The sequence below is a fragment of the Schistocerca americana genome, chromosome 7, assembly GCF_021461395.2.
Source record: "Schistocerca americana isolate TAMUIC-IGC-003095 chromosome 7, iqSchAmer2.1, whole genome shotgun sequence".
Lineage (NCBI taxonomy): Eukaryota > Metazoa > Arthropoda > Insecta > Orthoptera > Acrididae > Schistocerca > Schistocerca americana.
In genome coordinates this window covers 91,683,098-91,707,629 of record NC_060125.1, presented here as the reverse complement: position 1 = coordinate 91,707,629, position 24,532 = coordinate 91,683,098, and the positions used below count along the sequence as shown (strand labels likewise).

The following is a 24,532-nucleotide window of genomic DNA, read 5'->3' as shown; positions in this document are numbered from 1 at the left end:
TTCCCTCCTTTCTAACTCGAAATTGGGACCCATGGACAGCCTGGACAATGCATCAGCATTCACATGCTATGTGGTGGGGCCAAAACTGGATAATATAAAAAGAATTGCTAAGAAATAGCGCCCAACATAATGAGCAGTACAAGCCCTCTTGTTAGGATTGAACAATGATACCAACTGCTTATGATCTGTGACCAACTGAAATTTGTAGCCATACAGGAAAAATAAAACTTCTTATCAGTAAAGTCTATGCCGAGCGACTCCTTCTCTACTTAGGATTTATATTTCTTTGATATGCGAGAGAGTCTTAGATGTGAAAGCAGTCAGCTGCTCTGACCTATCTGGATTGTTGTGGGACCATATGGAGCCAATCCCATTCAGAAGACGCCAATATTAGGCTTTTCTTTGTATCACAGGTAACAAGATAAGCAGAACTGCATGAAGAATGATTTAGCCACAGGAAAGTTTGCTGACAAGTGTCAGATCAAACAAATTTCACACATTTCGTATGAAGCTGATTGAGAGGTTGAGAGACCTCCAATGCACTTGGCATGAATTTGGTATAGTAATTTACACTGCAAAAGAACTACTACAGCCCCCCCCCCCCCCCATATTCCGTGGGGCGAGCAATTTCTCAATCGCTACAAGATGAGCACTGAGTAGTTTAATTCCGTCCCTACTTAAGACAGGCCCTATATACTAGACAGTGGATGTAAAAACTTAGGCCTTCGCAACTTACAATGCTGATCACTGTCCTCCAGCGCCTGAAACACTGCCTGTAAGTATTGCACATGTTCCTCCTGTTGGCACCCATGACAGTTAAATCATCCATATAAGTTGCACACTTCGGGATATGGCTCTATAAAACGCTGATAATTTATTTCCTGGGGCTAACGCAACACCACACGGTAACCTAGTAAACTTGTAGAGGCCAAACGCTGTGCTAATAACAAGCAGCTGCTGTTGCCCATCAAGCGGCAGTGGCAATTAGGCGTCTCGCAAACCAGTTTTCGAAAAATGATGTCCACCAGCCAACCTGTTCAATAATTCCTCAGTATGAGGGGTTGGATAAACCTCCACCACATTGTGGTAATTAATTATTGATTTAAAATTGCGACACAGCCGAACTGCCCCATGGAGTTTTCTGGCCACAATCAATGGCGTTGCCCACTGTCTCAGTGCTACAGGCGAAATAAACATTAAGTCCTGGAGTGTGTTTAAGTCACCGTTTATGACATCTCTCATGGCAACTAGCAATGGTCGAGCACAGCAAAACTGAGGGGCTCATGGACGGCTTAAGCTGAAAATGAGGAAGAAAACTCTCTTGGTTTATGCAGCGTTAGGTAAAGCAGCTCTTTATGGGACGGCAAAGGTCGTGAAAAGGAATGACTGGCAATATTAAAGTAACGTGATTAACTTGGAAGTCAAATGCCCTAAAAGCGTTCAACACAAAAATATTCGATGCTGAGGTAAATCAACCACTATTAATGTTACCTGGCGCTCTACATTTTTACATTTTCCCGCCTCATGCTGATGACCCCTCAGTGGTTTGTAATGGCGACTATAGGGGACCACAGTTTTGGTAACTGCTTGTAATGGGCGACTACCTAACTTTACATACGTAGCCACATTGATTAATAAGACTGCATCCCAGTATCGAGCTGAAACCCAACGGAGCGTCCCAAAATAGGTAACGGCAGCACAGACATATGAGCCACTTTACAGATATGTGTGCTTCGCGTGGAAAGCGCTTGCTAGAGAACTGGACAATGTTACGAACGGTTCAGTGGATAGCAAAGACAGCAGCGGTATGACTTCTGCGGTTGCACATGAAACACACTTTATTTAAATGCGGTAATTTCCGCCAATTACGGTGCATGTGGCAACCGGAGCAAACCCTAGTGTCCAAGGAACCACCCGATTTCGAAGGGAGATGGCCGTTACTGTCTGCCATGTCGGAACAAGAATTCTGACTGCCACTGCGCGGTTTCCGACAAAGTCGGTCCGACGGCGGGGAAAACTGATTTCCGACATCCACTATGTTAACGTGTTTACCTGGGCGTCGGCAAGAACGCTTCCTAGCAACTGAAGGTGACCCACGTACGTCAGACCTCTGGATATGAGATCCTGGTGTGCCGCCTGAGCCGGCCGCTGTGACCGAGCGGTTCTAGGCGCTTCAGTCCGGAACCGCGCCCTCCTACGGTCGCAGGTTCGAATCCGCTTCGGGCATGGATGTGTGTGATGTCCTTAGGTTAGTTAGGTTTAAGTAGTTCTAAGTTCTAGGCGACTGATGACCTCACATGTTAAGTCCCATAGTGCTCAGAGCCATTTGAACCATTTTGTGCCGCCTGACGACGTACTACGGGAAGAACTGCAATCTACACTACTGGCCATTAAAATTGCTACACCACGAAGATGACGTGCTGCAGACGCGACATTTAACCGACAGGAAGAAGATGCTGTGATATGCAAATGATTAGCTTTTCAGAGCATTCACACAAGGTTCGCGCCGGTGGCGACACCTACAACGTGCTGACATGAGGAAAGTTTCCAACCGATTTCTCATACACAAACAGCAGTTGACCGGTGTTGCCTGGTGAAACGTTGTTGTGATGCCTCGTGTAAGAAGGAGAAATGCGTACCATCACGTTTCCGACTTTGATAAAGGTCGGATTGTAACCTATCGCGATTGCTGCTCGCGTTGGTCGAGATCTAATGACTGTTAGCAGAATATGGAATCGGTGGTTTCGGGATGGTAATACGGAACGCCGTGCTGGGTCCCAACGGCCTCGTATAACTATCAGTCGAGATGACAGGCATCTTACCCGCATGGCTGTAAAGGATCGTGCAGCCACGTCTCGATCCCTGAGTCAACACATGGGGACGTTTTCAAGACAACAACCATCTGCACGAACAGTTCGACGACGTTTGCAGCAGCATGGACTATCAGCACGGAGACCATGGCTGCGGTTACCCTTGACGCTGCATCACAGACAGGAGCGCCTCCGATGGTGTACTCAACGACGAACCTGGGTGCACGAATGGCAGAACGTCATTTTTTCGGATGGATCCAGGTTCTGTTTACAGCATCATGATGGTCGCATCCGTGTTCGGCGACATCGCGGTGAACGCACATTGGAAGCGTGTATTCGTCATTGCCATACTGGCCTATCACCCGGCGTGATGCGCGGTGGTCTAGTGGTTCTAGGCGCGCAGTCCGGAACCGCGGGATTGCTACGGTCGCAGGTTCGAATCCTGCCTCGGGCATGGTTGTGTGTGATGTCCTTAGGTTAGTTAGGTTTAAGTAGTTCTAAGTTCTAGGGGACTGATGACCACAGAAGTTAAGTCCCATAGTGCTCAGAGCCATTTTTGAACCCGGCGTGATGGTTTAGGGTGCCATTGGTTACATGTCTCGGTCACCTCTTGTTCGCATTGACGGCACTTTGAACAGTGGACGTTACATTTCAGACGTGCTACGACCCGTGGTTCTACCCGCATGTTGTAGGTCCTGCACGGGCCTTCCTGGATACTGAAAATGTTCGACTGCTGCCATGGCCAGCAAATTTCGTGATCCCTCACCAACTGGAAAGCCTGGTCAATGGTGGCCGAGCAACTGGCTCGTGACAATACGCATCGGCAGCTGTACCTGTACACGCCATCCAAGCTCTGTTTGACTCAATGTCCAGGCGAATCGAGGCCGTTATTACGGCCAGAGACGGTTGTTCTGGGTACTGATTTCTCAGGATCTATGCACCCAAATTGCGTTAAAATGTAATCACATGTCACTTCTACTATAATATATTTGTCCAATGAATACCCGTTTCTCATCTGCATTTTTTCTTGGTGCAGGAATTTTAATGGCCAGTAGTGTACTTCCGCTACGTGGCCCTCGTCAACAAAGGCCTTCTGAGCCGCCGCAGACAGCTGATGTGACTGTGCTACGAGTAGTACTAAGTATATAGGAAGTTTCACCTTTTCATTTGCAATGGTACGGGAGAAAATGTTTCTTATCCACTGAAAACTGTAATTTGCGGAAAACGCAAATTGGAGACTTTTTTAGGAGTCAAGCCATAAACAAGTTCCGAAATTTTTGCCATAACCGTATATTTGGTCTGCTTGGTTCTCGTGTAGCTCTGTTCTAGTCTTATTCTTCTGGTGTGCCCTTTTGGTAATATCCTTCACTCCCATTTCAGAACTAGCAACACGCATGCTATCAGACTTCTGCAACAGGTTCACAGTCATGCAACCTGCATCGGATCCTACGCTCTTAAGGGTTATAACGACACAGGTATACATCACACAGTATATGAATTGTTCCATTTCATTTCATAGAAGTTATTCTGTTATAACTTTAAAAAATAGGTTCAGAACCAGGGCAGTTGTAAAAACCTGTATAAATCAAGCAGTGAGATGATAGAGCACTGAGGACTGAGGATAAAGTAAGGCAGCTCGCCGCTAAGGTGCAGCCACCAGCCTGCGAAGTACGCAACGAATAATCTGTAACTGTGTTTTAAATGTATAGCTGTAAATAATGTCTTTTAATTAATTTCTATACAATTTTAAATAGATCTTAGGGGAAGGGTTGTGAAGTAGCGTGTGGTGCAATGCCCATGTACTGTATTGTGTGGTGGTTAGAGTGAGCACAATCATTGTTAAACGACCTCAGATGGACGGAAAACACCCCGCCTATCGCATCCGCCTCCCCTTCCCCACGCGGATCCTCCACGACTCAATTCCTTTCCCACACCTCTTCCTTTTCCTTGAACGGATACGGATCCTTTACACCATCCGCAAACTTGATCCCCCTCACCCACTTGTCACTCCCATCCTTTCCCATCCCTGTTCGCTGCCGTGCCCGTACTCCCACATCCCACCCGCTCTCCATCTCTCCACTCTCCATACCCTTGCCCAAGGTGGCTTCCGCCAACTCTGCCTCGCTGATGATGCTCTCATCTCCTCCATCTACCCCTTCCTCCCCCTGTGTTTTTCCTCCAGGGCACCCTCTTCCCCTTCTCTCCCTCCTCTCTTCCTCCTCCCTCGCCAGGCTTCCACAACCCCCCTACCCTCTCCCCCGCCCCTTCCTTCTTCTCACCCACTGGCATCTACCCCCTCCACCTCTCCCTCCTATCCCCTCACCTCTTCCCTCTGGCAGGCCCTCGGCTTTGTCGTGTGAACAGGTTCGTATGAGCAGTTGCCAGCGGGCTCGTGCGCATGCGCAGAGCTGAATTCGCGTATGAGCAGTGCCTTCCTCCCGCTTCTGGCTACTTGGAGCGTGGCTGTTTGGTGTACGAGCAGTAGCAGCAAGTAGCCAGACGCTACCCGGAAAATTTTTCCTGGCGCGCCCAAGCTGCCAGATTCGCGCATGCGCAGAGCAAGCTGAGTTATAGTGGGGGGTTCCTTCCTCACGTGACCCGTGGCCGTGTCTTCGTTTACAGCTCCCACGTCAAACGAAAACAAAACAGGTTTCTGTGGCCGGGAGCCATCAAGTGAATTAATATACATTCTCATAACCATGAAAGACCAAAATAAGTTAGTGGTTTCAATTTTCTGATTTTATATTATTTCCACGTTATTAGCAATCAAATATTAATGTCTTAATGAAGCTATTTCTGTCTGTTTTATAGAGAAATTTGCTTCAGTTAATTTTTTTTCCGCTGAGGCAGTTAGTTTATTTGAAACGAAACGAAGTGTTTCATTCCGCGCTATTGGCTACTTTCAACCTCGTTCAATTTAAAGTGCAAATTTTCATTTTCTGGGACGAATGCCGTTACACCATAATAAAGAACCAAATGTGAGAATACATTACTGGACCTCCAAGAAAATTTGTATCACGAGAACCACATGAAAAGCTGAATATCAGGAACTTCAGAGTCCATCTGGACATAGAAATGTGCAATTAGAGCGAAATGAAGCATTTAGTATGGTTTATGAAATTCCGATGCTGCTGGAGTAGTCTCTGATGTCCTGTTCCTTGTATGGCACTGTAAGATCTCTTAATGCTATATACGTACGAACATACGTAAACATTGACTTGAAGTTAAGTAGGCAAATTTGGTCAGTGGTTTTGAACTAAATATTTTGTTTCAAATATATTGACAGCTGTAGCAGAATTTTATAGATCTGCCTTCTGTGAAAGTGTTTTTCGATCACAAGGCACTTGTCTCGTACTTCCTCTGGGCCTGAAGTTATTTCTTAATTTGTTTTTACGTCTTAAATTTATAGAATGCCATTCTATGCTAAATTTTAGACTGGCAGCATACCATGTTTTATCGTTTTAAACTCCCCACATGGCTTCATATTTATTCCTAGAGTAGAATATAAACTGTCAGTTGTACAGTTTCTATCCCTCATAGACAACCATGTTAATTTTTTCACATTTTTAAATAGTCATGAAATTTATTGTCCTTTATTCCGGTGTAAGCTACACAAGAAACTCTCTCTTTTTTTGTTGCAAGTAATTTGTATTACATCCTAGTAGCTTTTTGCAGTGATGTGTAGATGTAAACGTGTTGGAAATGCTACATAACAACACTGCAGAGCACGAATTAAAAAAAAAAAAAAAAAAAATCTGTCAATAATTTTATGGTACTTCGAGCTGTGGAGTCTAATTTTGAAATGACTCAAAAGCCAAGAATTGCTTCCTTATTTGCATCCTTTATCTGTGTGGGATATGATAAAACAATTGCTCTAAGTATAATTCAGTATATCCTCTCAACAACATGCCGCAAGGCTGCACATGGTCACGTGATGCCACACCAGAAATACGACGAAAAGCGTATGAGCAGAGCAAGCACCAAGCACGGGCTGCCTACGTCATCGTAGCTGAGCATGCGCAGTACAGCCTGTTGTCTGGCGCATTCTGGTAACTGCTCAAACGAACCTAACGGTGCATCTTCGTGCGCCGGAGATCGTCACCAGTGTTCGTGTTTGTCTTTGCGTCGGTGCTTCAGTGTCTCTCCGTTCGTGCTCCTCCGTTCACGTGTGTAAATTCTGTCTTCTCCGTTGTGTACAGTGATGAACGTTTTTTATCCGAACAGTGCACCTGTGAACGGCTTCATTTGTTTTCCTATGTCTGTCTCCCGCTTTTATCCGCCATGTTTGTTTTTCTGTCTTTCTGTTTACTGTATGTATTCTCTATGGCCGAAGAGCGGCGTAGATAGGCCGCTGCCGACCTACCTTTGTTGTAAAGTTATCAAAATAACAATGAAGGAAAAAAAACAGCTATTTGTCAACCAAGCAGAAGTGGCAACGTTATTACGAGAGCCAGTGGGTAGTCTTTGTTTCCTGTGAAGAAGGCGAACATTATCCTGCAGCATTACCCATTGTTCTGGCCAATTATTACGATGTGAATGATGATTTGGAAGCCACTGTGTAATAGCTGCTAAACCATCCATCGGCAGCAAAGATCTTGTCAGGAAAAAGGAATGAAGTATTTATTTCTATGGTGAAGTTTATTATATTCTATTTTTCATAGTGACAGACATGAATCGCCGTCCTCTTGTACAAGTTAATACAAGATAAATGTTTGAAAGCAACAAGCTTTATCACAGTCTTATTATTTCTGTCGAGCCGGCCGGAGTGGCCGAGCGGTTCTAGGCGCTACAGTCTGGAACCGCGCGACCGCTACGGTTGAAGGTTCGAATCCTGCCTGGGGCATGGATGTGTGTGATGTCCTTAGGTTAGTTAGGTTTAAGTAGTTCTAAGTTCTAGGGGACTGATGACCTCAGACGTTAAGTGCCATAGTGCTCAGAGCCATTTGAACCATTTTTTTTTTTTTTTTTAATTTCTGTAGATGTTTAGTGTGTAACTTTCACATACTGTGATATTTAATCAGCAACATTTTCAGATCATAAATTGGATATGTATAGCCCCATATAAAGTGCTTAAAATTATTATTGCCATTTTAAGCAACGCATCAGATTGTGTACAAAGTACCGGCTATTTTATTACATTGCCAAGCATAATTAAAGCAGTTGCAGGAGAAGACAACAAGAGGTATTATGCACATTTTCATTACTATAAATTACTGTGGTGTTCAGAACATATGATTTTACTTATTCATGACGTGTTGCAAACTGAATTTATGTTTCAACAAAAGTACAGGAAAGTGTTTTTGCTACGTTGGATTGAAGTACTATCAGTTCAAAAACTCTTCACGTTGAAAATTATCAGGAAACATCACTGTAAAAATCCATTTTCAGTCAGTGGTCAGTTCTGTGTAAAGATAATGTTAACGAAAGATGTCTATTAGTTACAAAAACTACAAATAAAACCAAAACAGCAGCTACGCAACTTCAGTGCTTAGTAGTGTTATTTTACATAAAAGCTTCTCAAGAAAAAAAAATAGATTCATTCTGTACTGATGAAAGTGTCTTATGCTGCGGTAACGAAAGGAATACATGTGTAGGATCCATATTGTCCATATGCAGTGTATGTTGCTATTTCAAAGTGGTTATGACATATTGCGTGCTCTCCTCCACCTTGTTTGCTTGTCAAGTTACTATATCTGTTTTAATTATTAAAATTAAAGATTGTGTGGTAAGACCATTTACTGCAGTGCTTAGAGCGATTAGTGGAATCAACACTGAGGTCTTACTGCACGCGAGTGTTCGTCCATTACAATTGCGAATCACATCGTCAACCATGGTAATTTATAGGCGAAAACTGATCCATGTAAGGACAGAATTGGGTTGGCCGTCGCAGGATCCTAGCTCTTCTAGTGTTACGATCACTGAACACCAGACAACCATCGCATGAGGCACTTTCAACAATAGCAGATAAGCAAAACGTTGCCTTTGGGCACCTGTTCCAAATGAGGTTATTGAAGCTTTTGTTCGAGTTTTGTGTTCCATTAATCAATAGCAGCAAGGAAAAAGAGCTAACGGCAGGCAAAGGTAAACTCATTTACTGCCTTCTGTATGCGTCAGATGCTTCTCTGGCTGCAGGAAATAACAAGTCATCCCAAACAAGGACAGTGTACTATAGAACAGGATCCGTGGCACTATGTATTGACTGAAGCAAGATGGCTTTTACACAATTTGCAGTACGATTTAAAATCTGAAAATTGGAGACCAAATTTATGACATGCTACACGACTAAATGGTGGCAAAAAATTTCAACATTTTTCAGGCATTTTATGTACATCACCCCTTAAGGCGCACTGGCGTAGCATGGGATTTACCATAAACTGTGCAGTCAACGCCGCACGCGGCTCATCAAATCTCAAGGAAGCAGGCTGTGTTCGCGGATAAACCTCTTGCACCAAATTATGGCTCTGAGCACTATGGGACTTAGAACTACTTAAACCTAACTAACCTAAGGACATCACACACATCCATGCCCGAGGCAGAATTCGAACCTGCGGCCGTAACGGTCACGCGTTTGCAGATTGAAGCGCTTAAAACCGCTCGGCCACAGCAGCCGGCCGCACCAAATTATAAAGAAAGGAATTCGAAAAGAAAAGAAGTGCACTTGTATCTATAGATGGCACTTTTATTACCAATCAGTTGAGCAAGAAGCGTCGCGATAGTTGCCCCATCTCTCTGTACCTACGTCAAAAGGTCCAGAAGCCAGAGGGGTGGGCCGAAGTCGGCGGCGCCTGTTGCCGGAGTTGCTCTCGAGAAGCCAAAACCTGCAAAAATTCAACATTTTGTTGATGTAGTTGTTGCTGCCGCTGCTGTTGTTTCATTACAGCTGCTGCTGCCGCCGCCATAAAGCAATGGCGACGCAACACAGCCCATACACCCGTTAATCAGTCTCATCTCCACTTTACTATTCTAGCTGCACCAAGTAGTCACAGCTGGAATTATAACGTCCGATGGGCAAAATCCAGTCGCGACCAGAACTCGAGCCAAAACGTCAATCACGTACGTAATCAAGAGATCAAACAAGAATAGAGTCCCCCAAATACCCAAACGTCTGTGACCGCACATACGCACGTAGAGCTGGTAAGCTCGTAAACACACAGCTGACTCTAGACGGCGGCTGCCGTAACTTGGTGCCTCGGAAACCAGAGGGCAGTTTCTCTCTCTCTCTCTCTCTCTCTCTCTCTCTCTCTCTGGTACGAATGGCGCAGGCCCCTCCTGTCGACGGCTGTCGCACACAGTTTCCTGACTGCTAACATCGAGTCCTCTGTTGCCATGACAGATCGCAGGCACGGATAATAAAGAAGAGCCAAAACTTAAAATATCTACAGCAAAACCAGTTAATATACCACGTAAAATCTGTAATTACCAAACTGCTTTTGAACTGTGAAGTACATATTTGAAACGTAAATAAAAATCCGTTTAAGTCGGAGTACAACTTCCGCTCCAGAGGTTCCGTACAAACGTAAATATGTATGTAGGTACTTCATTCATCCTGGAACTAGATAATTTTAACGATTTTTGCCTGTTATCGATATCGATACTGGCAGATATCAAAGTATGTGTCATAAATGGCCATTTCTTTCGACTGCATTGGCGTAGAAGCTTAAATGTACTACAACGCTAAGGCACTGTGGGCTTTAGTGTGTGTCACAAAAATTTAAACTTGATACTTCTACCCGTTCCTGAGAAAAAAGAGTCTCCACAGTTGTTTATACTGTGGAACACTGTTTCCTTTCAAATTTCATGACTCTAGGTCAATGGGAGGTTTTGATGATAGAGTGTGACAATATGAAAATATGTGACGGAAATGGCCGCATCTTTTGATTGCATTGACTTAGAAGCTTACATTTATGACGCTGCCAAGGAACTGTAGACTTTAGTATGTTACATAAATTTCAACTAGATGTATCAAATGGTTCAAATGGCTCTGAGCACTATGGGACTTAACATCAGTGGTCATCAGTCCCCTAGAACTTAGAACTACTTAAACCTAACTAACCTAAGGACATCACACACATCCATGCCCGAGGCAGGATTCGAACCTGCGACCGTAGCAGTCGCGCGGTTCCGGACTGCGCGCCTAGAACCGCGAGACCACCGCGGCCGGCAACTAGATGTATCTACCTGTTCCTCAGAACAGGAGGTCTTAACAGACGGACAAACAGACTCGGATAAAAAAAAAAGATATATGTTTTCATTGTCATGTGATATAGTTACAAATTAACAATTTCCGGATTTTTCATTTGCTTGTACTGTGGAACATTGCTTCCTGCCATATTTCATAATTATAGGTGAATGGAAAGTACCCTACAGGCTTTGGTGAGAGAGCCTACGAGTGTCAAAATATGTGACGTAAATGGCGGTATTTAATTGCACTGGAGTAAGTAGTGGAATAAAACCGATTCTATTACAGTTTAGATATCATATTAATTGACTAATTAATTAAGTTCATCTATTAATTATTCGCCCCACCTCTCACACCCTCCTGGAAAAAAATTTTGTTGGTGGGGATGAGTTTTGTGTGTGTGTGTGTGTGTGTGTGTGTGTGGGTTGGTGGGTGGGTGGGTGTGTGGGTGTGTGGGTGGGTGTGTAATGTGTTCAATTGATGAGATGTTCATGTCGGACCATGCAGCTGAGGATTGTGCTTGTAGCTGCCTGCATAAGGACTGGAGAACTGGAAAGAAACGATAATGGAGGAGCATAAAAAGAATACTTTTCAGCAAAGTGATGCAGCGGGATTGCTTGAAATACATTTCACAGCTGATACAAACAGTTGCCGATGCTTCAACTGCCGACCTCATTTGCAACGTCTGGTCGGTCTACCTCTTCTACCAGCATGGCGCAAGTGAGTACTGGACTCCAACATACACAGCATCAATTGAACCACAGGACATTCCACTGATACCACAAGAACAGAGTGTGGATGTAGTGGATGAAAAGTTGCCAATTGCTCCCAGTACACTACTACTACCATTCACTTCCATATGTAACTTAACTGTTAGTGACACAAAGCACCTGAATATAAGCATAGAAGCAGGTGGTGACTGGCATGTGGTAATGGAGATTGAGAATGTGGTGAAAGGTGTTATAGTGCAGTTTATTCAGTCAGAATTGGGGCAGGTATGTCATGCAGTGGTGTACATCAATGCTCACATGATTGCAGAGTATAACCCACCTTTTTCTCCTCCTGACATTCACTGAGCTGGTCTGACACTATCTGTCACATCAATTTATGATGACCCAGTGGTCAGAGTGAAATCTGGAGACCTATTCATTTACTTACAGAACCCTACTGTTACGAAATTATTTGGATTATGGATGGCGTTATCTCTCGTGTCAGAGAGACTAAAGCGCTGTCTTTTGTGTATTCAAGCTGTGTACAATTACGCTGTGAACTATCTGTAGGTGTATAGTACAGATGTGGTTGATTTATAACAGTGCTTCTGTTCGTGTATCCAGCCAGGGCCAAAGTCAGCTGCTATTGTTTCAAAAGGTATGGAATCCATCCATGCTAAATTTAGAGGTGTAGTACCTGAGTTTTGTTATGCTCCTACCAGTTTGAGGGAAAGATGAGCAGAATTTAGACTACACAAGAATTAGTTATTTGAGAAATACTGCATTGCTGTAGATCTGGACGCGAAATTTGTTAAAGAACAAAATTGTATAATAAAGAAATGAAATGTATCTATCATTTATATAAATCTGAGATTAGTTTTGAACATGAGTGCATAGGAGGAGAGGAATAAGAAAGGAGTGGTGCAGTTTAAGATCGATTATAATAAGGTAGTTCCAGGCAGGACAGGACCAGGATAGGATCTGAATGTAGATCCACCATGCATTACAACCAGGATACGATTCAAACGAGGCTCCACCATGCATTTTGTCCAGGATAGCGTTCGAAGGTGAATCCACCAGCAATACTGATGTGTTGGTAAATGTGCCAACACCTTGTAGATAGAGGAGGCCTAAATGCACGCTATCTAACGCAGACGGGCGTGAATTCTGGAACAGGATAAGTAGTGAAAGCTAATAAGAAAAGTATGCAGCTCCTCGAATACTTAACTTTTATATAGTCCTTTGGTTTACAACGTTCATGAAGAGACATTTCATACGATAACTATCAAACTATGTAAGGCTAATGGCGCCTTGCTAGGTCATAGCCATGGACTTAGCTGAAGGCTATTCTAACTGTCTCTCGGCAAATGAGAGAAGGCTTCGTCAGTGTAGTCGCTAGCAAAGTCGTCGTACAACTGGGGCGAGTGCTCGTCCGTATCTCGAGACCTGCCTTGTGGTGGCGCTCGGTCTGCGATCACACAGTGGCGACACGCGGGTCCGACATGTACTAAATGGACCGCGGCCGATTTAAGCTACCACCTAGCAAGTGTGGTGTCTGGCGGTGACACCACAAATACATCTGGGATTGTGTCTGAAGGTGGATTCACCAGTGATATGTCCAAGGTTGCTTTTTAAGGAGAATCTACCTGTGATACGTCCAGGGTGGTGACTGAAGGTGGGTTCAGTAGAGGTAGGTCGAGAGTAGGGTCTGGGGGCCCCCATGTTAAATGCAGCTGTGCTAGGTGTTGACAACTGTACTACATTTACAAGCAAATTTAGAATACATGGCCAGATGTGAGGTCATGATCATGTGGTTAGAAGTGACATAAAATTTGTTAAATTAAATTGACAGAAAATATGTATAAATTGAGAGAAAATATGACAAAATGTGGGGAAAATTGTGGAAGGATGAAAGAGTACTTACACATCTGATTGATGCAGGAAAATTATTGTACATGGGAACAAGCGTGTACAGGAAGAGGAACATGAGAAACAATTGACATGGAAGCGCTGGAAACCAGGGTGGATCGTGGACAGCTGATCGCGGACAGCAATAAGACAGCTGGGATAGACTGTTTAATGTGGGTGACCATCGAATGTGGAGTATTAAATTTACATACGTCAGACCACAAGCTCAGGCGTCAACCTGAAATTATCAGCAATACCGTACAGAGTTTTGTAAAGTCTTCAGACGTGTGACTGCGATAAACTTCACATTCTCCTTAGCTGAAGAACATTGAATTACCAGGTTGGGAACTGCAATGTACAGCTACAGAATGGATCAAATTTTTGACCTGTGCAAGGCTGTTTAAGTGTTTTAAACTCTAACAAACGGTATTTACAATGTTCTTCTCAATAGTCTCCACCAATCACAACCATGCAATGTCAGCTAACAAATACCATACAGTGTAGTTTCTGCATGGTTTTTAACAACATTCTGCAACATTTCTACTGAGGTAATAGGAATACTTGCAAGTTGGCTGCAGTTATGGATGCTTCCCTAATGAACAGAACCATCTGCCTCTAAATTGACATAGATCTGCATTAAAGGATTATAGAAAGTAGGTGGAGTAATTCGCTGTAAGGGACTGTAACGAGGTAGGATTTAATAGTAGACTGATGATGCATTCTAGTGAGAGGGAGATGTTGTGGGAGGTCATTTATCGCATATTTAACCATTCTTCCCGGTGTTCTCTCAGGCTGTATCAGTTGTGTGCTATAACCTCTGTTTGACTCATATACAGCTGCATGTTCTGAGTGTGACTTAGAATGCTATCTCCCTGCAATCATTAACAGTAAACCTCTCCATACCATAGTCAGCAGACGACTTCCAACGCATGTGTGATGAATCATGTCCACCAGACTGATGGAAAACCTACTTCAGTACCCTCCTCTACCTGAATGAAAACGTATATGAAGTACTCAATTTCCCTGCCACATCTTGGACGTAAATCAAGTCTTCAGTTTCATAACTGCAGTGATTCTAAGTCAGTATAGGGATTTGTGAAGTACTGCAATCCCTGTGTATATATTTACTTGACTGATGTTATGTGTGTGGAAGAGGCTATGTTCTGTTAACAGAGTTAGTGCAGTGGCGTGTAATATCACATGTCAAACACTGCTGTTATGCATTCGTCTCTTTCCTTATAAGATGGCGTTGTTTCGTACATTTTCCGTCACTGATTTTCATTTTATACGACTGATGCAAGCATAGCATAATTTCTGAACCAATATCGGGCATGAACAATGAGAGCTACACAACTCTGGGAAGCTATTTAGTGCATGAATCACAAAGAATCTATGTTTTTCTTTTCATTTGGTGCAGAAGGCAGTAGTTTTATCATCTTAAAGTTTCTCAGCATGGTGAGTGGAATAGAATTCTTGCAGGGTGAATGTATGTCAGGTATTGAAAATATATTTCTTGCATTGGAGTATTAACACTGTTGCGTTCCATACTACATATATATGAGAGACCACACTGCTTTGACATTATAGCTTGTTTAAGTGCAGAACCACATAGCCTTAGGAGTATGTGTTTATGTTCTATGATCATTTCTCTTTCTCTCCAGTGCCTTCTTTATGTGGAATCCAAACACTTCAAAAATACTACAACATTCATAGCACAAGTGATTTACATAAAATGTATCAAATTCTGCCTGCCTGGAGCTCCATCATGCGTAAACCATTCGTTTCTTCTTCTTCTTAACCATCTGTTATATCGCCACAAAACTCTCAAATGTATCAGACTCGTATCTACTACAGACCACTCAGGAGTGCTAATCTCCTCAGCATCCCTGCATCTAGAGATATCGTGTGTAATCGGATTTGAATGGGTGATGTAAGACTAGTACGACGCGGTCTTCACAGAAAGGTAGTTAAGATACTGGAATGAGAATACCAGTCTATATCACTAGCGTCGGTCAGTTGTGCAAGTTTGGAACACATGTTATGCTCATTCTGAAAGTATTGATTACGTGGATGTCAGCTCATTCTGTTCCTTCACAAGTCATTAAATACAGCGAGCACATTGCCCCCCTACTTCCGGTCAGCTCCAAATTAAATTGGAGACAATGTTGCAGGGAGGGTTGGTTAAAGAGAGAGGACCAGTTATAAGATGCATAGACCATCTAGAGTCCTTTGCCAATAGGTTCAACAATATGGCATCCTGTTTTGAAACAGACGGCAGAGTGCTGCTATGGATATGGTTCGTTTGTTAGGGTGGTAATCATCAAAGGTGTTGACACATGGATACCTTGAAATGTGAACACAGCTGCCGGCATGAACTACGTGGGTGCGCGTCTCTAGTCCTCTCCTGGTTGGTGTGGCTGCAGTTCTCCAGCAGTTGGCAGATCGCACGTGCCTCATGACCACAACTGTGTTGGACTGGAGCGTTTTCTTTCTTTTTTCGCCATATACAGGGCTATTGCAAATGATTGAAGCGATTTCATAAATTCACTGTAGCTCCATTCATTGACATATGGTCACGACACACTACAGATACGTAGAAAAACTCATAAATTTTTGTTCGGCTGAAGCCGCACTTCAGGTTTCTGCCGCCAGAGCGCTCGAGAGCGCAGTGAGACAAAATGGCGACAGGAGCCGAGAAAGCGTATGTCGTGCTTGAAATGCACTCACATCAGTCAGTCATAACAGTGCAACGACACTTCAGGACGAAGTTTAACAAAGATCCACCAACCATTCGGCGATGGTATGCGCAGTTTAAAGCTTCTGGATGCCTCTGTAAGGGGAAATCAACGGGTCGGCCTGCAGTGAGCGAAGAAACGGTTGAACGCGTGCGGGCAAGTTTCACGCGTAGCCCGCGGAAGTCGACGAATAAAGCAAGCAGGGAGCTAAACGTACCACAGCCGACGGTTTGGAAAATCTTACGGAAAGGGCTAAAGCAGAAGCCTTACCGTTTACAATTGCTACAAGCCCTGACACCCGATGACAAAGTCAATCGCTTTGAATTTTCGGCGCGGTTGCAACAGCTCATGGAAGAGGATGCGTTCAGTGCGAAACTTGTTTTCAGTGATGAAGCAACATTTTTTTCTTAATGGTGAAGTGAACAGACACAATGTGCGAATCTGGGCGGTAGAGAATCCTCACGCATTCGTGCACCAAATTCGCAATTCACCAAAAGTTAACGTGTTTTGTGCAATCTCATGGTTTAAAGTTTACGGCCCCTTTTTCTTCTGCGAAAAAAACATTACAGGACACGTGTATCTGGACATGCTGGAAAATTGGCTCATGCCATAACTGGAGACCGACAGCGCCGACTTCATCTTTCAACAGGACGGTGCTCCACCGCACTTCCATCATGATGTTCGGCATTTCTTAAGCAGGAGATTGGAAAACCGATGGATCGGTCGTGGTGGAGATCATAATCAGCAATTCATGTCATGGCCCCCACGCTCTCCCGACTTAACCCCATGCGATTTCTTTCTGTGGAGTTATGTGAAAGATTCAGTGTTTAAACCTCCTCTACCAAGAAACGTGCCAGAACTGCGAGCTCGCATCAACGATGCTTTCGAACTCATTGATGGGGACATGCTGCGCCGAGTGTGGGAGGAACTTGATTATCGGCGTGATGTCTGCCGAATCACTAAAGGGGCACATATCGAACATTTGTGAATGCCTAAAAAAACTTTTTGAGTTTTTGTATACGTGTGCAAAGCATTGTGAAAATATCTCAAATAATAAAGTTATTGTAGAGCTGTGAAATCGCTTCAATCATTTGTAATAACCCTGTATGTTTAGTGTAAGATGGAAATGTTGTGGTGAAGGAGGATGCAATGGCTCTGAGCACTATGGGACTTAACTTCTAAGGTCATCAGTCCCCTAGAACTTAGAACTACTTAAACCTACCTAACCTAAGGACATCACACACATCCCTGCCCGAGGCAGGATTCGAACCTGCGACCGTAGCAGTCGCGCGGTTCCGGACTGCGCGCCTAGAACCGCGAGAAGCTTCAAAAAAATTTTGCATTTTCCCAGGATATCTTTCAGCGGCGCAGCGCATTAGACGACGTCGGGAGTTATCGTTCGAAATGAGCAGTTGACCGACTTTCAACTTCAAACTGAAACAAAGCTCTCCCATTATAAAAGTTACGAACCGTTTCGTTCCTGTTTTCAAAATGTGTTTCTCTTTAAAGGCTTCACAGAATCATCTTTTTGCAATAAATGTGCATTTACAGGAACTTAACTGAATGATCACGTGCTCATTTTTGGTTTCAGGATACACTTACAATATAATCTTGAAACTTCTATTCCAGTCACTTTATAAAATTTCATTTCATATTGTACTTTTCAGGAACATTCTTCATCGTCTTCGTCTTCGAACTTTTGTTTTAATGTGAGTGAAAAAAAATCACACATTTTCGTGTTATACACGAATTTCTGACATGCAATTTTTGCTCATTTCTTATGTTTCCTTGCTCCTTTTGGTGGATGCGCTCTTAGATGTGTGTGTTTCAGTATCTTTGCTAGTAAAATCTTAGTGATGCACTTTACGTCATAAGCAGTATGTTCACAGGAGGCTCGCAAAACCGGATTTCGTAAACAGATTTCCCGATACCGCATATGATGGGCTACGTATACAGTACAATATCGGTTCTGAACGTGTGGTTCTAAATTCATGATTTTCTCTTCCATAATCGGTTTCGCTCCAAAGAAAATGTTCAACCGTTATTGAATCCCGCGTAGGTTGTCAGGTTATGTCTTTTTTTTTAATTTTCCACTAATCTGGACGGACTGACGTTTTTGTACTGTGAAGGAGAGGTAACAAAACAGGGTGTTTATAAATGAATAGTGGGTTTTTAATACTGTATAATATTTATTACATTAAACTTACAGCTATAAATGATATGTCAAATGAAAGAGCAACTCAAACAGTTTTACCAAGAATCTTATAAATGTTCAATGTGAGCACCATTAGTCACACGGCACACATCAAGTTTATAGCCGAGTTCTTCCCAAATGTTGATAAGTGTGTCTCCAGTGATTGTAGCAACAGCTGTTTCAATCTGGATTCTAAATTCAGGGAGGTCTGCTGGTAGCGGAGGCACGTACACACGATCCTTGATCAATCCCCAAAGGAAAAAACCGCATGGCGGTAGGTCGGGTGAAAGTGGAGGCCATGCAAATCGAGCCCTGTCTTTGGGCCCCTTGCGGCCTATCCAGCGCTTGTGTACAGTGAAGTTCAACCAATCGTGTACTACGCTATGCCAGTGAGGTGCGCACTCGTGCCAAACACAACTGTTTGAGTTGCTCTTTCATTTGACATATCATTTATAAGTGTAAGTTTAATGCGATAAATATTATAAAGCGTTAAAACCCCGATATTCATTTATAAACACCCTATATTATGATGGAGCACGATGTTTTCTGCCTCCGATATTTAACTGAAGAGACACAGCCATTGCGCTGACTAGATCAGAAGTCGTGATACCTGATCTCCAGAGACCATTTTGAAACGGAACTTGTTGGGCCGTTCCATAATTTTCGCTTTAAATTTCCGGTACAAGAGAATTATTAGCGAGAGGGTTTTTACTCTGAAGAAATAAATCAGTTGCTAACAAGCAGTAAGTAATGGACCAAACGGCGTTTGGTTATTTATTTGTTGATTTTATTTAGTGTGTGCCACGTTTCCCTGCAACCATTCCCTTCTGCGACCTGGGCTGTACGAATGAGAAATTATGTGAAGTAGCAGAAAGCTTGAGTCAAAAGTTGTATGTAGCATTGCATGAGTAGAGTGGTTCTGTGGTAGGGTAGTACCAACCCCTAAACGCGAACAAGTTTGGCAAAGAGAATGTGTGCATCTCTTTAAAGTCAGTACCACCATTAGACTGTTTTTTATTTGCAGTGTTACATTTACACGATCATGATTTCGGCTTTAAAGTGCCATTATCAAGTGTTTTAATGTTATACAGTGCCTAAGATGGCGTACTGTCGTATTTAAAATACACTATTAGACACATTGTCTGTATTTTAAATAGGACAGTATGCTATCTTAGGCACTGTATAACATTAAAACCCTTGATAATGGCACTTTAAAGCCGAAATCATGATCGTGTAAATGTAACACTGCAAATAAAAATCACTCTAATGGCGGTACTGACTTCAAAGAAATATATCATGACTGTGGCCCCACATTACAAAAAAAAAAAATTAACAAAGTCAGGTCAGAGAGGTCCCGAAGGCACGAGTACAGACTCTGTCAGGTTGGCGAACCACCCCTGCTTTTAAACGTGCAACGGTTAGGCGATGTAGCCCGCAGGACACTGGTTCCTGTGTAGCGGCTCTGTGCAGACATTGAAGACTTAGTTCTCGATTTTATGGTAACATTATTAAAGGTATTAGAATGTTTCAAATTTGTTCGTAACGAAGGTCCAAATGTGGAAATCAAGTATGAGATTACCGCGAATCCGCCATAAGGGAGTTTGTATTCGTGATTTGATTAAATTTCTGTAAGAACTTTGAGTTTATTCCTTGGTCAGGCACGCACCATGCGCCTTAAGCTCACGGTCGTATTATTGCTCTGAGCGTAACAGAAGTTAACTCATTTAATATATTTTAATGTGGTGTTTTTCTCACAGTGATATTTTGGGGGATTTATTTATTTCTGATATGTTTTTTTTTTTTTGGATACTTGGTTTCCCGCCACGTGGTCGGTTGGAGCCAACGCCGTATTAGTAAAGTGTAGTTTCGTTCCAAAAATGTACTGTAGCTTCACTACAGTTTCGTGAAGCGCAATTCCGAATTAGTAAATCTGTGCGGAGAATTAGAACTCTGGATCATGAAATGCGCGCGTATTCACTTTGGCGCGAAACGATCGTTAATAGGAAGGTGGGCCAGGTCAGTTGATGCAAGTGACGAGTAAATAGTTATCCGGTAGTGCGTGAGTGTAAGATAGGGAAGAAACAACCTCGCGTGTCACAATTTTTGAATTTCTGTTGGCTACCCCAACTTGGTCACGTGTGTGAACTAGTCTCAAGGTGATAATAAATAAATGGATCTTGCCCCCCCCCCCCCCATGACTATTTGACTGGCTTATAATGAAGTTCGTTACATAAAATATATGGGTTAAACTCGTGTATCTATGAAAAGTTCAGATTTTAATGTCTATTGATGGGATGGAGACTTGCAAAATTTTCCCGCCATATGACAGAAAATGTTCTTGCGCCGCCAGCTCAGTAACGTGGTGTTGTTTCGGAACGCAGGATTAAACCAAAATTGGTAGTCATATTCAAGTGGACCACTTGCTACACCTCTTCGGCGCACGTTTCAATGAAATTTGAAATATTTAGGCAGATACTCTTCTGGCCTGACCGAGTTCGCTTGTAGTGTCTTTTACTGAACTTATTCTGCATGACCTATAGTAATTAAATGTAATACCAACAGGAGGCATGGGTTTAGATACAATTGCGTGCCTGCACAAAATTCCACTGAAGCCAAGTCTGCGCTCCCCTCTCCCTTTCCGTAATTACGTGGTGAATGTAAATCCTGTTGACTAGAGAGACCATATGTCATGACGTATAACATGATATCCCCTGCTGTTGTATAAGAATGTTTCCAATAGATACATGGCTAATTGTTCAAAATCCTATAAGTAGTCAATAAATATCAATTAATAGAGATTCTCTAGTGATTATTTCCTCCCTTTATCATTTACAACTTATAGAATAGTTAAACCCTAAAGTATGCATACCTCCCTAGAAAATGGAAGATAGGATTGATAAAATATCCCATAGAGATGACCGGCAAACTCCCACAAATCAGTTCCTACCTCAGTCGCAAAAAAATGGTTCAAATGGCTCTGAGCACTGTGGGACTTAACTTCTGAGGTCATCAGTCCCCTAGAACTTAGAACTACTTAAACCTAACTAACCTAAGGACATCACACACGTCCATGCCCGAGGCAGGATTCAAACCTGCGAGCGTAGCGGTCGCTCGGCCCCAGACTGTAGCGCCTAGAACCGCACGGCAACTACGGCCGGCCCTCAGTCGCATGCTGGATCAACAAATAAAAATAATTAAAAGATCTATGCTTCCTATTAAGCCTTGCATAGGCGCCTTCTGTAGCGGCTATAAAGGCTGCGTTATCTGTTGCCATCAAATTTTTACCGGTAAGTTAAACTCATCCGCTAAAAAGTATTAATACCCCAGCAGAAACTCGCAGGGGTCTGTAATTTCGTGGAGTACACGAGTTTCGTACACCAGTACTACAGAGGGTAACTTGCATTAGTACACGATAAGTGACTCTAAACGTCCTACCCGGTAGAATTTTGTCAGTACCATCGGTAGGATGGTTACGTTGCAATTTGTGTAAAACAACTGCCGATCGGGACCAGTCTAGCAAAATCAATCCCGGCCTTAACAAGTGAACACGACTGTGGAAAACGGTTTCGCATTCATAAAGCTATGTGTCACGTAAACGTAGCAAAACTTTATGAAATACCAGTAAGCTGTGAGACCTATGCTGTCCAATCAGAACACAGCAAGTTATGTTTCATTGGTAGAAGTTTCAGACAGTTTGAGTAGTTTGAATGTGGCACCTAGATGGTGACGGAAACCTGTGACTGGTTCCTGCAACTTGCAGTATTGCAATTTCCTAAAGTCAAGTTTAAAACTACTTAGATATTTCTGGACGGTTTTACATCTACATCTACATCTACATCCATACTCTGCAAGCCACTGACGGTGTGTGGCGGAGGGTACCTAGAGTACCTCTATCGGTTCTCCCTTCTATTCCAGTCTCGTATTGTTCGTGGAAAGAAGGATTGTCGGTATGCTTCTGTGTGGGCTCTAATCTCTCTGATTTTATCCTCATGGTCTCTTCGCGAGATATACATAGGAGGGTGCAATATACTGCTTGACTCTTCGGTGAAGGTATGTTCTCTAAACTTTAGCAAAAGCCCGTACCGAGCTACTGAGCGTCTCTCCTGCAGAGTCTTCCACTGGAGTTTATCTATCATCTCCGTAACGCTTTCGCGATTAGTAAATGATCCTGTAACGAAGCGCGCTGCTCTCCGTTGGATCTTCTCTATCTCTTCTATCAACCCCATCTGGTACGGATCCCACACTGCTGAGCAGTATTCAAGCAGTGAGCGAACAAGCGTACTGTAACCTACTTCCTTTGTTTTCGGATTGCGTTTCCTTAGGATTCTTCCAATGAATCTCAGTCTGAAATCTGCTTTACCAACTTTATATGATCATTCCATTTTAAATCACTCCTAATGCATATTCCCGGATAATTTATGGAATTAACTGCTTCCAGTTGCTTACCTGCTATTTTGTAGCTAAATGATAAGGGATCTATCTTTCTATGTATTCGCAGCACATTACACTTGTCTACATTGAGATTCAATTGCCATTCCCTGCACCATGCGTCAATTCGCTGCAGATCCTCCTGCATTTCAGTACAATTTTCCATTGTTACAACCTCTCGACATACCACAGCATCATCCGCAAAAAGCCTCAAGGTCATTTACGTATATTGTTAATAGCAACGGTCCTGCGGCACACCTGGAATCACTCTTCCTTCGAAGGCTTCTCTCCATTGAGAATGACATGCTGCGTTCTGTTATCTAGGAACTCTTCAATCCAATCACACAATTGGTCTGATAGTCCATATGCTCTTACTTTGTTCATCAAACGACTGTGCAGAACTGTATCGAATGCCTTGCGGAAGTCAAGAAACACGGCATCTACCTGGGATCCCGTGTATATGGCCCTCTGAGTCTCGTGGACGAGTAGCGTGAGCTTGGTTTCACACGACCGTCTTTTTCGAAACCCATGCTGATTCCTAGAGAGTAGATTTCTAGTCTCCAGAAAAGTCATTATACTCGAACATAATACGTGTTCCAAAATTCTACAACTGATCGACGTTAGAGATATAGGTCTATAGTTCTGCACATCTGTTCGACATCCCTTCTTGAAAACGGGGATGACCTGCGCCCTTTTTCAATCCTTTGGAACGCTACGCTCTTCTAGAGACCTACGGTACACCGCTGCAAGAAGGGGGGCAAGTTCCTTTGCGTACTCTGTGTAAAATCGAACTGGTATCGCATCAGGCCCAGCGGCCATTCCTCTTTTGAGCGATTTTAATTGTTTCTCTATCCCTCTGTCGTCTATTTCGATATCTACCATTTTGTCATCTGTGCGACAATCTAGAGAAGGAACTACAGTGTGTTTATGTCGGTAAAGCGTTTACGATGTTTTTCATAATTTAGGGCTCATTTCTAAATAGTGAAGAAAATTTTCTACAGCCTCAGTTACTGAACGACAATTTCTCAGCTTCTCAAATGAATTATATAAGTTTATTGCGAACGTGGAGTACATATTTTGACTCGTTTTAGTATGCGTGATCGATATTTAGTAAATTGATTGAATACAATCTCTGGATGGATTTTATAGACACATCCCCACTCCATTACAAGGCGAAGATACTGCGTTATGTGTTGGCAGCACGTTTTGATCCACTCGCGGTGTAAAGTTTGCAGCTCCCTCTCCGAGCAGAGATCCTCTTAAACAGGCCGCTGTTACGAGGCGACGCCACGCCTTCTGCTCGGAAGCACACACGCCGCTCTGCGGGAGATCACCGCCGCGTCCCGTAATCTGAGATGTGACGCAGCTCGGCAGGAAATGACGGAATTCGCCTTATTGGTCCATTTCCTTCCTTCGCTTCGTTCCATCCTTCCGCATAGCAGAAGGCGCCGTATAAACTCCTAAGCTCTCATCTCCTCTCTCCAACGTCATTACGGAGAATCCCATACCCAGCCGCCCAAGGCAAAGGGAAGTCTTCACTCACAGGGAAGAGTGTGTCGCCTTCGTAA

At 43.2% G+C, this 24,532-nt stretch overlaps 1 protein-coding gene across 1 annotated transcript in view; it reads right to left on the bottom strand.

Annotated features, from left to right (window-relative positions):
• Positions 1-9,545: 9,545 nt before the first annotated feature.
• LOC124622733 (U1 small nuclear ribonucleoprotein C-1-like) overlaps positions 9,546-24,532 on the bottom strand; it is a 73,638-nt gene continuing 58,651 nt past the window's right edge. The window contains exon 4 of the mRNA XM_047148523.1: positions 9,546-9,628. Coding sequence (XP_047004479.1) covers positions 9,546-9,628 — 83 coding nt within the window. The remainder of the gene's footprint in view (positions 9,629-24,532) is intronic.